General features: G+C 45.5%; 1 protein-coding gene across 3 annotated transcripts in view; it reads right to left on the bottom strand.

Annotated features, from left to right (window-relative positions):
* Positions 1-20255, bottom strand: part of NPHP3 (nephrocystin 3) — a 58595-nt gene that overhangs the window by 37178 nt on the left and 1162 nt on the right. For 2 of the 3 annotated variants that reach the window (XM_032951170.2, XM_032951172.2), the window contains exons 2-12: positions 17753-17840; positions 17138-17505; positions 16026-16151; positions 14620-14794; positions 11427-11552; positions 9782-9915; positions 5763-5923; positions 4250-4427; positions 2633-2704; positions 1834-2205; positions 589-692 (exon numbers count right to left, since the gene is read on the bottom strand). In XM_032951170.2, the coding sequence (XP_032807061.2) occupies positions 589-692; positions 1834-2205; positions 2633-2704; positions 4250-4427; positions 5763-5923; positions 9782-9915; positions 11427-11552; positions 14620-14794; positions 16026-16151; positions 17138-17473 (1784 nt within the window). In that variant the 5' untranslated portion in view covers positions 17474-17505; positions 17753-17840. Of the gene's footprint in view, positions 1-588; positions 693-1833; positions 2206-2632; positions 2705-4249; positions 4428-5762; positions 5924-9781; positions 9916-11426; positions 11553-14619; positions 14795-16025; positions 16152-17137; positions 17506-17752; positions 18836-20255 lie in introns of those variants that run through there. The other variant, XM_032951169.2, reaches the window with a different exon arrangement.

The raw sequence follows: 20255 nt of genomic DNA, 5'->3' as shown, positions 1-20255 counted from the left end.
AAACATTATGACAAAACAAATGTGCCACATTACATTCGACCATTACCGATAAAAAAAAAACACCTCCACGGGTCACCCGTGATAGAAGACGCACTTGAGAGAACGCCCCCACCCCCGACTGAGGTAACGTTTGCGGCTGCATTTTAAACGCGGGGCATTGTAATTATTTATGGATTTAATTTCAAGTGGAAGGGGGGCTCCATAAACCAGGCGCTTAGACGAAAGCAGTGGGGGGGGGGGTGGTGGCGGTAAAAAGAAAGGTCGGGCAAGAAAGAAGGCAGAGAGCTACATCGTCACCATCATAATAATTTATTGATTAATAATATATATACTTGAAATGAAGGTACATGCATAAAATAGTGTGTGTGTGAGAGATAATCGATTATTTATGATTGACGCCAAATTATACGCCAATGTTCCGTTTAGCCTTACAGCGCCAATGAGACTTACAGTGGAAGCAGACCAAACACCAAATAACACAACGGAGACTGCCGACGCGAGCGACGAAGAATCGCGACCACGACTCGTAGAGTTGCGAGTGGGAGCGAGTCGCCACGAATCGGATCGCCAAAAGGCCGGCACACCCACCACTTGGCGAGCAGCAGGGACTTCCCAGAGCCAGGGCCCCCGGACACGAGCAGAGGAGGAGTGGGGCCCGGGGCGGCCACCAGGTCGTGCAGCCTCTGCAGGTACTGTCAAGGGACAACGCGCGCACACGGGAAGGAATCATATGGAACAAATAAAAGCCTGAGTGCAGAGTTTGGCAAAAAGCCTCTGGAGATCCGTGCACACCTTTTCTGTACAATTTAGGGAAGGCTGTACACATCACGGAGACTCTGCAAAGAAGGGGAATTGCTGTTTGTTTACGTGTCAAGTGCGTGTGTCTGTGCGTGTGTCGGTAAACACGCATACATATACATTTTATAAAGGGATTTTTAAATCATGCACTGGGTTCGAACGTGTTAGTTTTATATTACATTTAAAACTGTCATTCCTCTTAATATATTATGACATTTTCAGAGGAATGTAAAATAATTCAAACATTACGCCAATAAAGATTGCATATATAGCAAATTTTCGCAAGCCGTGTGACTATTCCTCCTCCCTTTAACTTTGCGGTTACTTTACGTCGTATACTGAATGGAACGCTTAGCATGAATGCGAAAGGGCAGCATAATCTTCAGCAAGGGAATGTGTGATTCACAGAACCCAAGGCGGGCACAAGAGGCAGTTTGGACACACTCAGCACAGGGCAAGGATGAAGCACATGGGCACACATGGAGCACAAAGACTAGGGTTGCCATTCATTCATTGATCATGCATAGTCAGCGAAGGACCGTTGTGCCAAACGTGTGGTGAGGGGCTCCCATAAAAGGGTTGCCACCCATCCCGATTTTCCCAGGAGTGCCCTCTTTTTGACGTAGCTGCGCTGGGAAATCTGTGAATCTTCCCAAGACATTAAGTCTGAGTTGCATATGAATTCACGACTCAAAACAATGTTTTTGTATTTCGTTTGCTGTCCTTCCCCCGCACGTTTGGCTACATACAGTGCGAAAGAAGTTCACCATAAATACATACAAAGCGTTTACTTGCAGTTCCTCCCCTCTTCCGGTTCTGTGGGATATTCCTCATTCCCCTTAGACGTCCCAGTTTCTTCTACCTCAGAAGTGAGGATGCAATCCTAGGCACTGCCCATACCCCCACGTAGCTTCCCGAAGTGGGAATAGGGGGGGAGGGGGGGGCAATGTGGTTCCACCTGGAGCTGGGGGAGCAAATCGTACACGGGACGCATGGGGGGGACACAAGCAGACGCGTGGGAAGCACGGAGCACACCTTCTCGAGCCCGAGCGGGAAGGACGCCTGAGCCGCCATCTGCAGGGCCTCCTGCTGCTCCTGCTCCAGGTGGCGGTCCCACAGCAAGTCGCCTGGTCCCTCCTCTTCGACTTCCCTCTCATCTCCCTCCTCCTCGTCACCCTCGCCGTCGCCACCACCCGCACCGCTCGCGGCGCTTCCGCCGCCGCCGCCGCCGCCGTTGCTCCCCTGCGTCCGCCGCGGTTCGGGAGAGGATGGCGGCCGCCCCTCCCCGCCGCCGCCATCCGTTGCGGAAGCCTTCGTGGGGGTTCCGGGGCTCTCGGCCACCCGGATCGGTTTGGCAGCGGCGGAAACTTCGTCGACGCCGCTGCCGTCCCTCCACCTCCGCAGCTCCTGGCGGACGACGGAGACGCACGTGGTGAGTGGACGCACGCACGCACGCTCCCAAGTGCATGGGGGGGGCGTGGCTCGCAGGTGGAGTTGTGTGCGTACGTCGTTGGGAGCGGTCGTGTGTCGATGAGCGTCCCGCGCTACGGACCCGACGACCCGAGTTCGATTCCCGCTCACGGCCAACACCCCGTGGCGATGTGTAAAAACATCGTCACTATAGGGAGACAAAGGCGGTCGGGCGTGGTGCTGGCCACCCACCCTCCCGTGTGTCGTGCCGGCCTTCATAGGTGCTACTCGCTAACAGAACTTCCCCCAACAGTCTGTTAAGGCTACATGCGGGATCTTTGTCTTTGTATGTATGTTGAACTTGTTTTGCACCGTACGTGCTGTGGGGGTTCGTGCTGCTCAGTGCAAGTGTGATCATCCGTACCCGCTTAATGGCTCTTCCAACGTGGGCCTGCAACCTCTCAATTCCTTCTTCCGGATCGCTGTACTCAATTACCTGGTGGCAGAAAGTTACAATGTTTTTAAAGGCGCATTTGTTCTCTGAATGCTGCAGCACTGCCAATGTTTACGATCATTGTTATTCAAGTCTGGTGTATTACAATCAATAAACACACTCTCTTGCAAAGAGCAAACAGTGCTTAGCTGGAAGAAATGTGTGCGCAGATTATATCTTGTGAACAATGTGTATATATAACAGCGCCTCAGGTCCAAGATGATTAACTAGTTGCAGAATGTTTTGCTCATTAAAAGGCGAAGTACTAACCAGCATTACAGAAAATATGAATCCCATGTAATAAAACACATTCTTACATACGATAAAACCGTACAACATTTAAGCTAAACTCATACCTTCATAATTAAAAGAGTGTCATATACATTACATGAAACCAGAATTAGTGGAAACAGGATTTAGTCGCAACTCTGACAATTCAACTGGGGAAATGCACGTAATATACATGCACATACTGATGGGGGTGTAGTCGAAAGCCTATAATCCAGAGCTTTGGAGACAAGGGTTGGTGGATCAGGTGAATTTGCGAAGCTCCCAAGCCTGCTGGGTTGCGAGACCATCAGCAGATAGCAGCACAATCCTGCGTTTGATTCCAGGCGACAGCGCACATCAGTGGCTAGTGATATCTGAAATGGTTCTGGGCCTCCCCGAGGCTGACTTGGCGAGATGTTAACGCGCGACACGGTGCCAAGAAGTTAACTTCCTCGTCTGCAACACAGGAGGTCGTAGGTTCGATCCCAACCCAGACGCCGGTTTAGTTGTAGCTTGCATTAAAATCGACCTGCGTTCAGAGTTGCTGGCTGCTCTAAACTTCCACGTGATGAGCTATCATTTGTGGCCAAGTCGCTTCTGAAAAAAGAGCTACGTAGCTCAGTGGGCCGAACCTGGTAAAGTAAAAATAACTGAGAGTTTATGACGGAGTCAAAATGATGTACCCGGCGCGATACGTAAACGTCAGGATGTCTGCCACACCACATCCTCGTGCGTTCTACCAGCCTTTAAAGGCGCTCATTAAGAGCACTTATCCCAACAGTATACAACGGTCACATAGGGAATCTTTGTCTGTATAATGCTCTGCCATTATGGATGGTACGTCCGGCAAATCTCTAACGGGGGGGGGGGGGGGACATACTATAATTATCGTAAACATGAGTGAATATGAACTACACTGTCGTACATAGTTGTGCTATTAGCTACACTTCCGATTAGCACAGTTGGCTACGTATGACGCGAAAGAAATTCAACATTCATACGTACATTAGGGACTTGAAAGCGGGCCACATTGATCACAGAGTTACTCAAAACGTGAAGACACAAAGCAGAGCAAAAATGGCTATCAGTAAGAATGCAAAAATATTTTGCCCACACGGTCACCCATCGGTTTCACGTCCAAGGACAAGTGCATGTTCGAAGGCGTCGCGTAATTTATGCGCGTGCGTGGTTTTCCCGCGCTGCTTAAGTTTTTGCACGTCACGCTTCGTCCCGGCGCAAGCGCAGGCCAGGGCCCCAGGGGCCTCCGCTCACTCTGACCTGCTGGGCTGCGTTCGTCGCGGCTAAACTCGCAACCAGAGCCCCGGGCGAGTCCGCGTCTCCCTTGGCCGCGTCCCCCCTCCCGTCCGCCCCTCCTCCCACCCAGCGGGCGATGGCGAGCGGCCTCGACGCCTCCGCCTGCCGAAGGGACGCCTCCTCGCAGTCCTCCGCCACGCACCTTCGGCGCGGCAGCAGCCGGAGGAGAAAGGGCGCCGGCGTGGTTACGACGGACCGAGCGAACGGGGTGGCCGGGCAGGCTCAGGGCGCTGAGACGGCACCGCTGAAATCTTGGGTTCGAATCAAGTCGGCCAAATGCAATTGCACCGGTTCTCCGATGTATCTGTGCACTAAAATACATTCGCCGCCATTGCGTTGGCTCTGTGCGGGCACGGGGCCCGTGAAGATGTGCCCACCCCGACCCAAGTTGATCCCTCAAGGGGACTTAAACCTACGACCTTACGAATGAGGGTCAACGCATTACCAACGGCACGAACTGGCCGGATAGGGATGAAGGTTTTTATGAAATTGTAATTCAGGGTGAGACCTGAGGTCAAGAATCAGAGTGAGATATAAGGGCAGGATGAAGGACAAGAGCTTAGCATGAAGAATTAAGCACACATTTGGGCATTGTATATAGTTCTGGGAAAAAATTGGGCATAGACTATAAATTAGGCTTATAACAAGGACAGTCTCGTTAAGCCTCAAGGACTATTATTAAAGTGGATCTAGAACTGAGATTTTTTTTCCAATTACAGAAAGGAGCGTTAGGAAATCTACTGATATGGAAAAGATGTTATATTTTGGGTTCAGTTAACGAATAAGGTTAAAGCGAGTTAGAAATTTTAATTAATATTTAGTGCAGAGTTTGCAATAATGCCAGGTAAGAAGGAGAGGTGTATTGAAGTAAGACAATGGGCAAAGTTGGTGTTGAGACAAGGCATGTAACTATTCATCTCCCTGAGCACATTCGATTGTCAGGAATAGGGGTCATGATTTGACTTCGGAATCAATAGCTCTTTGTCCTGTTTTCACCATCTCATTTGTGCCGTTTTCTTTATATCCTAATTTTTACAGCATTATCCAGCTTATCAGCCTCAATGTAACGTAAAAATGTTCTTATTTGCAAATCATTTTTCACGAATCGTAGAGAACCTACACTGGCATGCATGAAGCATCATGCACACCATCGAACAAAGAAGGTCACTGGATCGCGCGCTTTGAGACGCGCTTCTGTGACCGTCTGGAACGTTCTTCCTTCCAATATTAGGAAGTCACTGGAGCCATGCACCTTTAAATCTAGATTGAAAACTCATTGCCACTTTTTGTGTTTAGTTTGCTGTCCTTTCCCCCGCACCTCCGATTCGCGCGGTTGGCGGCGTACGGTGCGAAACAAGTTCAACATACACACACACACAAAGAGTCAATTCTAATCGAACGCATCCATCGTTCCACACACGCGTGACGCATCTTAACAACGGCACTGGTTCGGAGACAGTGCTTGTGGGGGACTCACGCCGGCACGGAGCGGCCCAGGAAGAGAATGAGGAGCGCTGCGCCGGCGATCTCCCTCCTGCGGCTCTCGCGCAGCCCCTTCTGCTCCGCGCTGCCAAAGCTCACGGCCACCAAGAAGTGTCCCCGCGCCTCGCACACGCTCTGCAGCTCGGGAACGGCCCGCTGCAGACGCACGCACGCAAAGACAAAAGATCCCCCGTGTAAGCGTTAACATGCTGCTCGGTCACGCGCTGTTCGCGAGCATCACCTATGAAGGTCCTGGCATTGGGGCACACGAGGCGGTGGGTTGCCAGCACCACGTCCGGCCGCCTTTGTCTCCACAGTGGCGATGTTCTCCCAAGGTCAACCTCGGAGAGTGAGGCTCATAACAGATTAAAATGTTCGCCTTATTGTTCGTGAGCGGGAATCGAACTCGAGTCGCCGGGTTCGAAGTGCTGTGTCCTAATCACTGCGCTACTGGTCCCCACGTACATTCACCCAGTCACACGCACACACACACATATAATACAACACGCTCAATTAGCATGAACGGACAGTCCTTGTGCATGACCACATACGCAGATAAAAAAAAACTAATTCAGGAATGAATGAATGCACACAGGCCGCACAAACGACATATATATATACACACATTCAGCCACGAGCACAAACATGTGAATAAACGCTCATGAATATAACAAAGACAAAGATCCCCCGTGTAGCCTTAACAGACTGTAAGGGCAAGTGTTGTCAGCGAGCACCTATGAAGGCCGGAACAATACACGAGGGGGTGGGTGGCCAGCAACACGCCCGACCGCCTTTGTCTCCCCAGTGGCGATGTTGACACACCGCACCAGGTACTCATTTAAAGCTGAGTTGACCTAGGGGAGGCCCAGGAACGGTTCAGACAATCGTCACTGGTGTTGGCCGTGAGCGGGAATCAAACCCGGGTTGCCGAGTTCATAGCGCAGCGCGCTAACCGCTACACCACTGCTCACACACGTAAATAAATACAAATGTGTAAACACAAGAACAAGCATGCAATCAGATGCACAAACACGTGAACATATATAGAACACAAAGGAACACGCGCACACATATGAAAACAAACACACATTAATACGATCACAGGAACACAGAATCACAGTCGCATGTGTACACACGCACCCATATCGAATGGATACTCTCATAATTTGCCTGCGAATATAAAACAAAACACACTCAAACTTGTACTCATATGAAACCTCTAACACACAAACACGTATCACTTACCTCTCAAAGCAACTTACAATGACACATGCATTAACGCTGCACGGGTTAATGCATCTGGGTTTACGCGCGTGCGGCTGCAGGGTACAATTTAACAAAGTAAATATATAAACCCAATTCAGTGTTAAATGAGCCAAGCTCAAGTGAGAATCGAGAGAGCACCGCGATTTCTGGAGCTGCCGAGCAGTGATAGCCCATGGACGTTGAAGAGGTTGCAAAATAGGGCCAGGCCGGGTCACATGGCAGCCCGTAGTGCGAGCTTCCGAAAATAATCTGACTACGAGCCTGGAATAGAACGTTGTATTTGGATCGATATATCTACCTACTGCATGCAAGTAAAAGGCATATGACGATTTACACCCCTCCCCCCCTCTACTCTGACGCACAGAATTGTCAATTTTTTTTATAATTTTATCCATCTCATTTGCATCACTTATCGTTTGTTGCGTCTCGCTCATGCAGCCTTGTTTAACCGAAGCGTAGCATTTCCATGCCATGCGCGTACGCTGTGAATCATCGATTAGCACGCAAATTATTTGATGAATATGCCGTGACTTTAATAGATCAATGCATATTATATCAGTTTCAATTATCATCAGTTCTACCGGCAAATTTATTTTTTAACAATCTTACCTATCCTATAATTCTTCCCATTCCATTGCAATACAGCCTAGAATCGCAGTTCCGATAATCGACATCGCCATCAACTCACTATCTGTTCTGATCCAAATGAACCTCATGGTGGTACCCCGGGGTAACCATAGTACCCCGGCTCTCGCACAATGTCCGTGATGCAGTCATTTTTAGTCTGATGATGGTCGTCGACGCGGCAATCGACTCATCTCGACGAGCTGTACACTACGATGCACCACCACGGTGCGTACGAGCGTTCAGGGTTTCGGCGCAATCGTCCTCTCGCTGCGTTTCGACATCGCGGAGTGTGGCACTGATTTCGGATTGATTGGTTACCCCAATCGCGGAGTGAAGTACACCCCTGGAAAAAAAGAGTGTCCCAGAAATAAAATATTTAATTGCCTCGGCCATTTTGTATTATTTGGTACCTCGGGGTACCGCCAAAAGAATCAAATGTAACAACAACAAATTGTGACAAGGCGTACGGCTTGGTGCACAACCACAATCAACAATGGCCATTCATCTCTCTTGAGAAAAGACGAAGCAAAGCTACCGCCCAAAACGTCACCTATTATAGATTTCCGCCCATCCCCTCCCCTCCTTTTGGGGCAGTGTTATTGATGAATGCGTTGAGTCTTTGTTATTTGAATGTGCCCATACGTGTGGGTTCAGACTTGAGGCATGAAGTGGCTTGTTTACGAAAGGCTGCATGCAGGAGGGAGGAGCTACTGTCACTACTCTGCTTAACAGAGCCACTCTCACACATTGCGAGCTTCAGCTGCCCTCAGTCGACCTTATTAAAAAAACGCACAAAAAACAATAAACCCCCAATGCCTTAGAGCAATTTTTTCATTTTCTTATATATCCCATTTATACCGTGCACTGCATTTTTTTGGGTTGAATCTTATTTTTATTCGGCTCATTTTTCACTCCCAAAAGGCTGACGTCCTTCACACTTCACAGACTTTACACCTTAAGAGAGATTGATGAGTGCAAAAGAATTAACGAACAAATATTCAAAACACGCGCATTTATCACAAAATCTGTCCAAGGAGGTGGCCGTCTTTTTTTCGCAGGGTCAAATGTTGCACATGATAAGTAGCCGGCAGTTTGAGGGCCAGGTTACTGGCTGGTACAGAATACCGAGCGAACGCCTCCACCAACGGTTCAAGCCCCAGGTGGCCCCTAGGCTAAGATGGATTTCATGTGCGGCATGTTTGATGGTGTCAGCCCAGACGCTGACAAACGCACAACAACCATCGCCCCCTCTTCCCCCCCGACCCTACCCCTCCCAACATAAATCTGCATTCGCACATCATCTGACTGCGCCCGACAGCTGTGCGGGAACAAAGACAGTGTCAGACCGAGAGTATAGGCAGTGGTCGCCGACAGCTAAAGCATGCCCTCTATAGATCAGATAAGAGACGCTTGCTGGGCGCGACAGTGGGTGAAGTTCAGTTCGGTCGCGATCAATATTTTGTTGCTCCCTGACAAGTTTCTGTGCCTTTGTTGACAATATGGGAGACTCCGATAAGACACGCAAAGAAATATCTACATGACATTCCTATGACAACACGAACATTTTTGTTATCGTGAGAGCCGTTGGATTTATTTTTAGAACATTTATATAAAAAAAGCATAACACATGATGATGATACTTATTTGGGGTGTAACAATGCGTCGATTAACAGTGTTTCTTAAGCTCATGAGAAAATGCATCAGATTTTCTCACGCAAAAATCAATGTTTTAAAATTCATATATGTTAAAGTTAATGAGTTCGCATGACCCCTCCAGCCACGAGAGACATGCACTGCAACGTAAAAAAAATAGGATTCTTAAATCAATCGTGACCCTCAACTGTGACAATTCTTTGTATCTTGACACCCCGAATGAAGATTCTATTCTTGCATATGGAAATATGGTCAGAAGCTAAATGCCAATGTCATGGTCTGGGTGGGAGACAGTAGCCTTATTATGGCTCACCTGATAGTATGTGTCTTCGTGTTACCTTTTTCAAAACGAATACAGTCATGTAGGCGAAATGGATGTTGTTAATTCAAATCCCAATGATGACAACAATTAATGGGTGACAGCGCTCGTGGTACGGGTTGACTGATGAATGATGGGTGCTCGCTTACGGCCACGAAGAGATCGGCGTGATGCTGCGTGTCCGGACAGCTCATGATGTAGCAGCGAAGAGTGTTGTTGTGTGGAGCACGGCTGCCGGAGGAGGGCCCATGCAGAAGCCCACTCAGCGCAGAGTTCCAGTCATCTGGGAGAGCGAACAAGGAGAGGCAAATGTGAGATATCATCATTGCCATTGTGCAACGGTGTATTCAAATATATATTTTTTTTTTCATAATATATACCTTCAAAAAGGTGATTCTGACCTTCTGTTATGAAAGTGTAACGACAATAAGTTGTACGATCACGATGAAATGTAAAACATATTCATAAATAGCGGTGTGAACCGACGGTACTGAAACAAACAAACACTCTTAGTTGGTAAACAAATTTGATGGCTACTGCTATAAACACATCACCACTTGTTCCATTAAACACCTTCCGCGTGACAACAAAGGCTCCAAGTGCACACGGAAATCTGTGCCCATAGGCAACGATAATTCGGTTAATATAAATATCATAGAGTAGTGAAATGATTCACAATTTACAACTGAGCACTCCGACATAGCATGGTCAGAATAAATGCCTTAAACATTTTTTTAAAATGATTATTTATTCAAATATTTGTAAACAGATACATTTGGCATTGATCTTAATATAAAGGGGCACACTTCAACGGTAACATACATTTGTAATATTCTATCAGCAGCTTAAAGTCTCGGGTCATTTCCGTTACCATGGCAAAATCGTCAAGCTCATCATGTTGCTATGGCGACACGTTTAACATTTGCCTGCTGCCGTGGCTTTTACAAGGCGACTCCTACAGGTCCACTTGTTTCATTAGGACATTAATTAATGCACATTATTGAATGGCATTTTGTAATTTGACAGCAAGGCAGGCGTAGGGGGGGATCATTGACTAGGCCCGCATACCTAAACGTCACGCACGTGGGCTATTTCAATCGTCCGTTAACCGCAGACCATTTCTCGACTGATGACGTGAGCCAACGCTTGCCGCTGTTCAGTGTTGATTGCGCCCATGGTTTATCGGCATGCTCCACTGTGAACTGTCATAGATTTCAGAATGTCACGCAGCTCGCGACAAAAATGACAATTTCACTGTGGTAATGGATATTATATTAGTCTAAAAGCTGGTGGAAGGCTATTATCAATATATTTTGCCATAGGGTACAAGTGTACCCATTTGTAATAATTGTAATGCCTGTGGGATATTTTAGGACTACCGTTTAACCTAAGTATATAAATAAATAACCCAAAACACACGAATTCAAGTGCAAGAGTATGCAGTGGTCTAGCCAATACAATTGGCATATTTCAATATTTAAAGAACACAAGAAAACAATTAGTCATTATCTATTGACTGCTGGTTACATTGTCTATACTCTCATTAGAACCAATAATTATATTTGTATACAATTCAAAGTTAAATAAATGTAATTTCCAAACTCCAAAGCCACAAGAATGCATGTGCCTTGTACCATGGTCTCGCAAATATATTTTTAAGCAATCCCCACATACTTTGCAGTTAATTCTGCCATAACTGTACAGCGGGTGAGCAAGCGAGCGGGCAGGTGAGCGGGTGGGCAGGTGAGCGGGCGGGCGGGTGGACCTGTGGGTAGGTGGATGGGGAGGGCTCACCACGGTTGACGCTGGTGAAAGTTCCTTCCAGGTCGACGAGGCTGTGTGCCAGCTCTGGCCCTCTCATGGAGTTGGCGAGCAGCACCATGCTGCCCATCGACGGGTGGCTCCCCATCACCGCCGACCCTACGCCACAAGACAGCTACACGTGAGCTCTGAGCACGTTTAATCTCTTTTCATTTTTATACTTTCCAACCAAGACTGAAAGCATGTATGCATTCATTCTGTCGGTCCATCCATGCATAACGGAGGGGGGGGGGGGAAGGTGAGGCATGATGAAGCTAATGAAATACTTCCGAAGATACACATGTGTTGGAAAGCTTTAGATAAGCCACGCAAATGCATTATTTCCTTAACTTATTTATCTTTTTTTCCCAACCAATTTATTCCACTTGTGCCATAAGAAGCATGTCACGACACAAATAATCCATTGGAAAAACTCACAGAGGGGCAAACTCCATAGGCCAGAAAAGAGGACTTATCTTAATAAATCCTTTAAGCAGCAAATGTATTTTTCGATTTAAAGCTTTCGTGACTGCAAGGATTCATCTTCTTTGGTTCTTTCGGTAAAGTCACGTAGAATGAGAATAAAATAATAAAAGAAAATAACACAATAAAATTCTCATGACGTTTCGGCCACAACACAAGTGGCCTTCATCAGGTGAAGGGACTGGACTGTCCAGAGGACAGCGTTGGAGGTTTTTTGTGCAGTTATTTAGTGACCAGGTAGACCATCAATAATCGTCTTAGTTTAAAGCAATATTTGTGATATTTGCGTTCCTCGTCGCCAGCCTTGATAGTGGAAGCCCTCTAGAAAAGTCATTCCTTGAGCATCGCTGTAACCCCACAACACAGAGCACGGCGGTCGCCTGGCAGGCAAGGGCTCTCCAATGAGACACCGTGTGACCGCTTTGCCAGTTGTCCAATTCGATGAACTTCTTTAATATTCTGTCTTTCGGTAAAGTCACGTAGATAGGTTCAAAAATATTTTCTTTGAACCAATCTACGTGACTTTACTTTAAGACCCAAAGAATATTCATTCCTGCAGTCATGAAAACTTTAAGTCAAGATTGAACTTAAAATTTCCCATATCCAAGTCACCCGTTCTTCCGTTGATGACCGCATGTCCCCTCTGCTCTATGATACAATAGAATGCATATTCACATAGCATCCAGATGCGAGTACATCTCAAGACGTTGTACAATGGCGCTGATGATCATGATCAGCCATTATCAATCCACTGTTGGATGAAGGCCTCGCCAAATCGCCGTCTCCCATGGCCCTGCGATGTGTTGATCCACCTAGCACCTACACTAATACAAATAAACATTAAGGATGGGATTTTGTGTCCCACCATTGGTGACTGGGCTGTGACCAATGTAACATGAATTTAAGTTCATAAACTTATCAACTAGTTTATATTGTGTGCCACGTTTTCCCCCTGCCTTTTAATGTTGTGCACAACGTCAACGTACGCTATGTATATACTATATGTATAGCAACCATAGCATATCTAAAACCTAATTCATGGGAATGACATTTTCGAAATTTGGTTCCGTACAGATTGATTAAGAAATCAAGGTCACAATCATATTCAACGTGTTTATCAACAATGAGTTCAAGATTATACATTTCCCTGGCCCACAATGAGTTCAAGATTATACATTTCCCTGGCCCACAATACAAGCTCAGAAAATGCAATGGCAAAATACAACTTAAATTTCGATTTAAAGCTTTCATGACTGCAGGGATTCATCTTCTTCGTTATTTCGGTAAAATCACGTAGAAGGGAAAAATTAAATAATAAAAATAAAACATAATAAATGACTTTACCGAAAGAACCAAGAAGAAAATACAACTTGCCTTAGGATCAGGTAGGTAAGGGGTTCATTAGATTCTGACTCCGATTATGACGTTATCAGTTATTTATTTACTCAAAATCATTTTTCCCTCAGGATGTGGAACCTGGGCATCCAGTTTTGCGCTGCTACTGTCACAGATAAACAATGATTTTATTGCAGATTAGCAGACATTCTATCAATGTATTTGATAATTTTAAACATTCCAAATTTGCATTGTCTCTTAAAGATGACTTTTTGAATAAACATTTCAGTAATTACATTGTTGACTTCAAAATATAGGCAACATCCCTCTACAGGATGATTCAGCATGTCATATAGTTAATATATATGTTAAAATAATTATTTATAAATGAATGTGTGTTATCAGACCGATACAAAAGTGATTTCAATGGTAGGCAGCTGTCAAAGTGAACTCAGATTAGAAGCATTTTGAAGTTGTCATCACGGGTAAATTATGGGAATGTGAAAGACAATGTACATTCATGATATAGAGACAAGAAACATACTAAAGGCCATTCTATTTATTCTAGCACGTCAGTTTTATATGCAGTAAATAAACAAATAACTTCGAAGTAGCAGCACATTCTAGAAACACTTCCAAATCACGTGCCTAAAAACAAACATATCCACACGCATTGAACACTGCAAAGGACATGGTTATATAGTCATGAAAATGCACTCAATGCTCAATGTAGAACCTCTAAATAAAAACAGGTGACCAGGTGGCTGAGGGGGGAGAAGACCGAGATGGCACCGCTGAGACCTTGAGTTCGATTCCAGGTTTCATTGCCCGTGATTATGTATTTATGTATTTTGAACTTTGTTCCCACCGTGCATAGCCAACTGTTGTAATGGTGTAGGGGAAGGACAACAAACTAAACAAATAAAGCAGTTCTGATGAAATTACTTTTCAATCTAGATTCAACGAGATTCTTAGGTGTAGTGAGTCGATGGCCATTGCAATGCACAACATCTACATATCTATTGCATTTGGTTGCTTGCTTAATTTGGCCATATTTAGGTTCTTAATTTTTTTTTAATTAAATCCCACAAACAAAACATTTGTTATTAGAGAGATAGAGAGTTCGGTATCGTTAGGGTGGGAAGGTTCAGCATCAATTTCTTGAAAGGATCTCATAAGTAGCTTTGATATTTCTAACTCCGGGCTGTTCTCTAATATTGGGCGCTGCAACGCTCTGCGAGAGTTCCCAATGGGAAATACGTCTCATGGCACGATGCCGATGGCGCCACTGGTATACGACCGGGATAAACCCGCAGCAAAAGACAAAAAAAAGCCACACGCGTATCGATCTCTCCATAATGAATCTCACCGGCCACCTCCGTGCGAGTCTCGTCCCCGTCCGAGTCACCACCCTCGCAGGCCGGTGCGGCGGAGCCGGCGCCGCCAACCCCAGTGGAGGCCTGCAGACGCTGGAGCCGCCCCTCCAGGTCCCGCTTGGCCCTCAGCAGATCCTGAACCTCCTTCTCCTTGGCCTCGCGGAATATCTGCAGCGGCAATGGCGCTCGTCAGCCTCCGTACCCCGTAGTCGCAGTGATCCAATCCAATGTGGGCCCTCTCGTAAATGAGCCATGATATTTTACCGAGGTGGAATTCCATTAGGGACATTTTATTGATGTAATAAATGCTGCAGTGCGATTTGAGAATGGGTGTCATTGTGTGCCACCGTCATGGGAAATTCAGAAATGTTTGCACGATTGGTAAATTTACATATTATACTATTCTTATTGCTCTTTTCATCTGCAACCGTACTAAGCCTGATTGTTAATTAATTCAAATTGACGGTTATGCCCACGGTAAATGCATTAAATAATTTTATCATTATTTACAAAAAAATGCACGTTATATGTTAAAAGTTACATTGAGCCGAATTAGGCAAACGAAAAGGCACACATACGAAACTATGCAAACGAGTGAAGAAGTGGGATTGTTTTTTAAATAAAATCTCCATTCCAAATTATGACACTTCCTCTCCCTCTGATTGGAGTAAATCATTCCATGCCTGCAAAGCAGCACAGGGCTGATCTCGGGCCACCTTTGGGTCAAGATGCTGAATTCCAACACATGCCATGACAAGCACAGTGAGACTAACCCATCCTGGGCATTGACACAATCTGACACTTCAGTCAATAATGTCCATTTATTCCCACGATTCTCTGCACAGACATCAATATCAAATAAAAGCCATCTGCCGTGCAAAAATAGAAATGCCTCCTCATGACTATTGTACAAAGTGTTCTGGTTATTGAGGTCAAGAATAGGTGAAATGGTTTCAGGATATACAGGCCTATTTGAAATAATATCAATAATAAGGCATTATCTGGGAACTTATGAATATGATTCAAAGACTGAAATTTGCACAAACGATTCCACCTTGTATCTAGATCTCAACAGATAATAGAAACAATAATTAAACTTGGATTTGTATAAACATGAAAGTGGCTGAGCAAAATTGTTCCCAAAGCAAGAATTACTGCCGATGAAATAATAAGATGACAACAAACAGACGCTTAGAGAATGGAGTTCCTCTCAGCATGAATTATTACTCCATTCCATAAATAATTGAGGGAAAATAACAACACTTCAAGAGACAAAATAACGTATGCATGACTTATTTTCTACAACTTCTCCAGCCCTTGTCACCGCTCATAATGAAAGGTTAATTAACAAAGGGACAGTGAGATTGGGGCGGGAGTCACACGCAGACAATGACATCACCTTGAACTGGCGTTGAACCTTGTCCCGGTCTTGCTGAAATGAGGCCGCTCGTTCCATGGCCTGGTCTCGGCCCTCAAGAGCCGCCTCCTTCTCCACGCGAAGCTTCTGACAGCTCTTCTGCAGCGCCTGCACAGACAGGCAGGAGGCAGGCAGGCAGGTAGGTGCACATGTGGGTGGACAAGTAAGTAAGTGAACACTTGCGCATTCTCATGAATCCAGTCCATCACGAATGCGCACATATAGTAAGCTCTATGTAATAACACTGTTTTTAGTATATTGCAAATCTGACTCAGACTCATGGATTGATCCCGAACATCTTCCGGTAATTGGTTCTGGGTCTTCGGGCCGGAGACCCCCGAAACTGCATTGGTCCTCTCGCTGCACAAGGTTTACGCATGGGCGTAGTAGATAACCATGGCCTGCAGATCGTATACAGCATCGATTGGTGTCCATTGGAGCGGGTTGGTGTAGAGTATTGCTGACGAGTAGGTATCCTTGTAAATAATGCCGTGTTTGATCGATAGCCCATGTAACTCATCTCATATCGAGGTCCTGATCGAATACAAATTACACTTACAAAGGTAGTCAGGCAGGTAGTTAGCTAGGAAGGTAAGCAGTTAGGTAAACTAGGCAGGTATAAATGCTGATAGCTATGTGGCAGGTAGGCAGTTTCAAAGACAGGCAGACAGGTATGCTGTACAAAAAATATCAAGGTGAAATTTAATATTGAATTCAGAGATCTTATCATTAAACGTTGAGTTGATCAGAAAAAGAGATGATGTGACATGTTATCAGCTCATGAGATGGCAAGATAGAAAAAATGTGAGACATTGCAATTAAACAATTATAGAATTATGAGATGATTATTTTCTGAGATGATGACATGACATTCTATGATGATGACATGACAAGACAATGACACAATGGGCGAACGATACTGTAATAATATAATTAGACATATTTATACGATGGGATGATGGCACGATTGAGATTATGACTTGATGCGATAATGGGATGGCGACATGAGGGAAAGGCGTCACAATGACAAGATGACGTGAAGACGTGGTGGGACGATGAGGTGACCAAAAGGCGAGTCCAGTGAGACCGTTCACCTGCAGCTCCGCACGCAGGCGCTTGTTCTCCGAGTCGAGCTTCTCCTCCTTGCGCTTCATGTCGGCCACCTCGTTGCTCTTCGTCACGCGGAAGATCTCGTACTCCTTGCGCAGGCGCTCCAGCTCGGGCGCCAGCTCCAGGTCCACGACGGAGGTCACCGAGCGGAAGGAGGCCCCCTTGAAGCGGCGCGCCGACCCCACCGAGCGGAGCCGCGCGTTGGGCACCAGCGCTCGCCGCGGCGTCATCTCGATGGGGATCTCGGTGCAGCCGCGGCCGGCCAGACCCGGCGGGGCTAGCTCCGCGCCGCCCGGCGTCAGCGACGAGCCCGTGCCCATCTCAAGGCACGGCGCGGGGCTCAAAGCCCACGCTGTTCCGATGCAAGAATAATAAAAAACACAAAAACAAGGACATCACACGCAGGTGACATTTATGTAATTTCGCGAGCTTTGGCACCGTCTCGTTTTCGCGGCCGCATCCACAATTGTAGTCGGTTTGCTGTGGTGGAGGATGAATGGCCTGCAATCCACGCGCTCTCTCTTCACCTTGTCTGAACATGCACTGTTGTGCACTCTTCCTGCTGGTATTCGCGTGATATCTCGTGCGTCGGGACTCACCGAAGGAAGTGTGATGATGGTGGTGACCGAGCTTTTACTTCTCTCCATTAAACATGTTTTTTTTCGCCGCTCTCCAGATCCGATCACACTGTGTGAAAAAGAAAGCTGCATTTTGTAAAGGGTTTTTCGTTGTTGTTGTTGAAGATTATGCATATTTTGGTGAATTGCTGATCCGAATACTACCTTTGCTTCTTGAGTCATAAGCAGAATTACAAAAATCTTTCCATGAATCAGTAGTTGGTAATATTAATTCTAGATTTGAAGCTTTCGTGACTGCACGGTATTGCAAAAAACAAAAGTCGGTGTGGCTCTTAGCACCAATAAGCAATGCGTAGGACTCATCCCCATAAGCCAGTGGTAGACATTCCTATGGTTCAGACCAGTCATTCAATTTGACAATCAGTGTTGCGAGTTTCACTGACCCCATGATGGAAGATAATTGTCATTAATGGAATTGAAAAATCGTGATATAACATGGTAATACGGAATTTCCATCATTGGCTGTGGTAAATAAGTGTTTCAACTGGCTCAGCCTTTACTCTATGGTATTTCATTTCCAATTCCAACATTAAAACTGCAGAAGTATAAGACAGTTTTTTTAATACTGCTTTTCCTCAATTTTATCTTCATTGTGCCTCATCAGTTCCATGTCATGAGCCAAATATTAAATGCAGAACTCTTGCAAAGCATCATGGGATCAGCTTTGCCAGAACCAAAATATGAGAATAGGTTTTCCCCTTTTTTCTGGCAACAAAACAGGTGTTAAGATGTTAAAACGCCAAACTGAAACCTTTTACAAGGAATCACGTCTGCATTAACCACAATACTTGTGGTCAGAATGCAATAAAAAAACGTACTCCGATAATATATGCATTGTCCTTGAAACTGATTGGTCACACCAGAGACAGCTTTCTTTTGAGCCTCGTCTCAAACGGTGTTAGACCACAGGACGCCAAAAGGCGTACAGCACAGAGGCAATGCCACTATCAGAGTAATGAGAGAATAGGTTTTCCCCTTTTTTCTGCTTGTCTTTGTGCTGTACGCCTTTTGGCGTCCTCTGGTCTAACACCGTTTGAGATGAGGCTCGAAAGAAAGCCGTCTCTGGTGTGGACCAAACAGTTTCAAGGACAATGCATATATTATCAGAGTATGTTTTTTGTTTGCATTCTGACCACAAGTATTGTGGTTAATGCAGACATGATTCCTTGTAAAAGGTTTAAGTTTGGTGTTTTAACATCTTAACACCTGTTTTGTTGCCAGAAAAAAGGGGAAAACCTATTCTCATATCTTGCAAAGCAGTGCATCACGAGTAATACGATAAATGTTCGTGCCAGCGGAAATCAAATAAATACTTTTTTATACCCTTCAAGTGACCCTTAAATCCACAAACTATAGGGAAAGCAATGTCCCACTCAACGTTCTGCGCATAAGAGTTTAGTCATTCTGGGAGCTAAATTTAGCCAAATTTGGTGTAGAGCCAAATTAAGAAGTATGCTTTCTTTCGTACAGTCAATGGTGATTAGGCTGAGACCATCAACGAATTACACAGAAGAACCTGGTAAAATCACAGGCAGCTGCATCGGGTCAGTAGTTTGCTTTGTTTTACAACGTTTGAGCAAATGATTGATATAATCACATCCCATATTCACAAACCCACAAGGGACCCGCGTTCACACCAGTTCATGAATGCCTAATGGATAAGCCACATAAGGGAAGGGTAATTCAATTCCTATATATGTGTAAGAGTGGATAGGCATCTGTTACTAACCAGATGAGAAACCCAGCGAGACGGCATCTTTCAAAGAGTGACAAGTCTAATCCTACGGGTAAGCAGTAATGAGAAAACACGCACTCATTCGTCACTCTCAAGTGTCCCATAACAGAAATATATATTTAGACTGACGTTTCCGGCAAGGGACACAACTTCAGGACCGAGCAAGATTCACGTTTTCGCAAGCGAGCCCAGGGTTATTATGAGTAACACTGACTGAAGAGGTGACGCAGGGGAGATGGTAGTTGTCGTAGTGGACTACATTATCAGCTCAGGGGGCCCCCAATATTTGATTTAAGATAAATGAAATTAATATGTGGAATGTAAAATAAAGCATTTCATTTTCATAAAAAAAATCCCATAATAAACCGGGTTTTAAATAAGTGTTGTTGTTGTTATTTTACACTTAGTTCAACACGTAGCATAAGAGTTTTTTTGGTTTAGATCGCGTAAATGTATAAATGTGTCGTTAAAACCCGCCACCACCCGACACAGCCAACTCGTAAGGGTTGTCACGTAAACAGAAAGTGGACAATTCGTCACTAGTACAGCACTAACCGGTGTGTTGGAGAGCCGAGCCACAACATTTACAATCTGAGTACGACGTTTCGCCAATAATTACAACTGGCTTCATCAGGCGACAGCCAGATTTGTGGAGAAGACCACGTGTTCCGTTCCTTATATGGAGGCGTAGATGTGGTGACCACGCTTCTGCGCTCTTGCACAAAGTGG

The sequence above is a fragment of the Petromyzon marinus genome, chromosome 10 (genome assembly GCF_048934315.1).
Source record: "Petromyzon marinus isolate PM22_M1 ecotype Great Lakes invasive population chromosome 10, UKy_Petmar_22M1.pri1.0, whole genome shotgun sequence".
Classification (NCBI taxonomy): Eukaryota; Metazoa; Chordata; class Hyperoartia; order Petromyzontiformes; family Petromyzontidae; genus Petromyzon; species Petromyzon marinus.
Note: the sequence above shows the minus strand (reverse complement) of the source record. Positions and strands in the feature narration are given on the sequence as shown.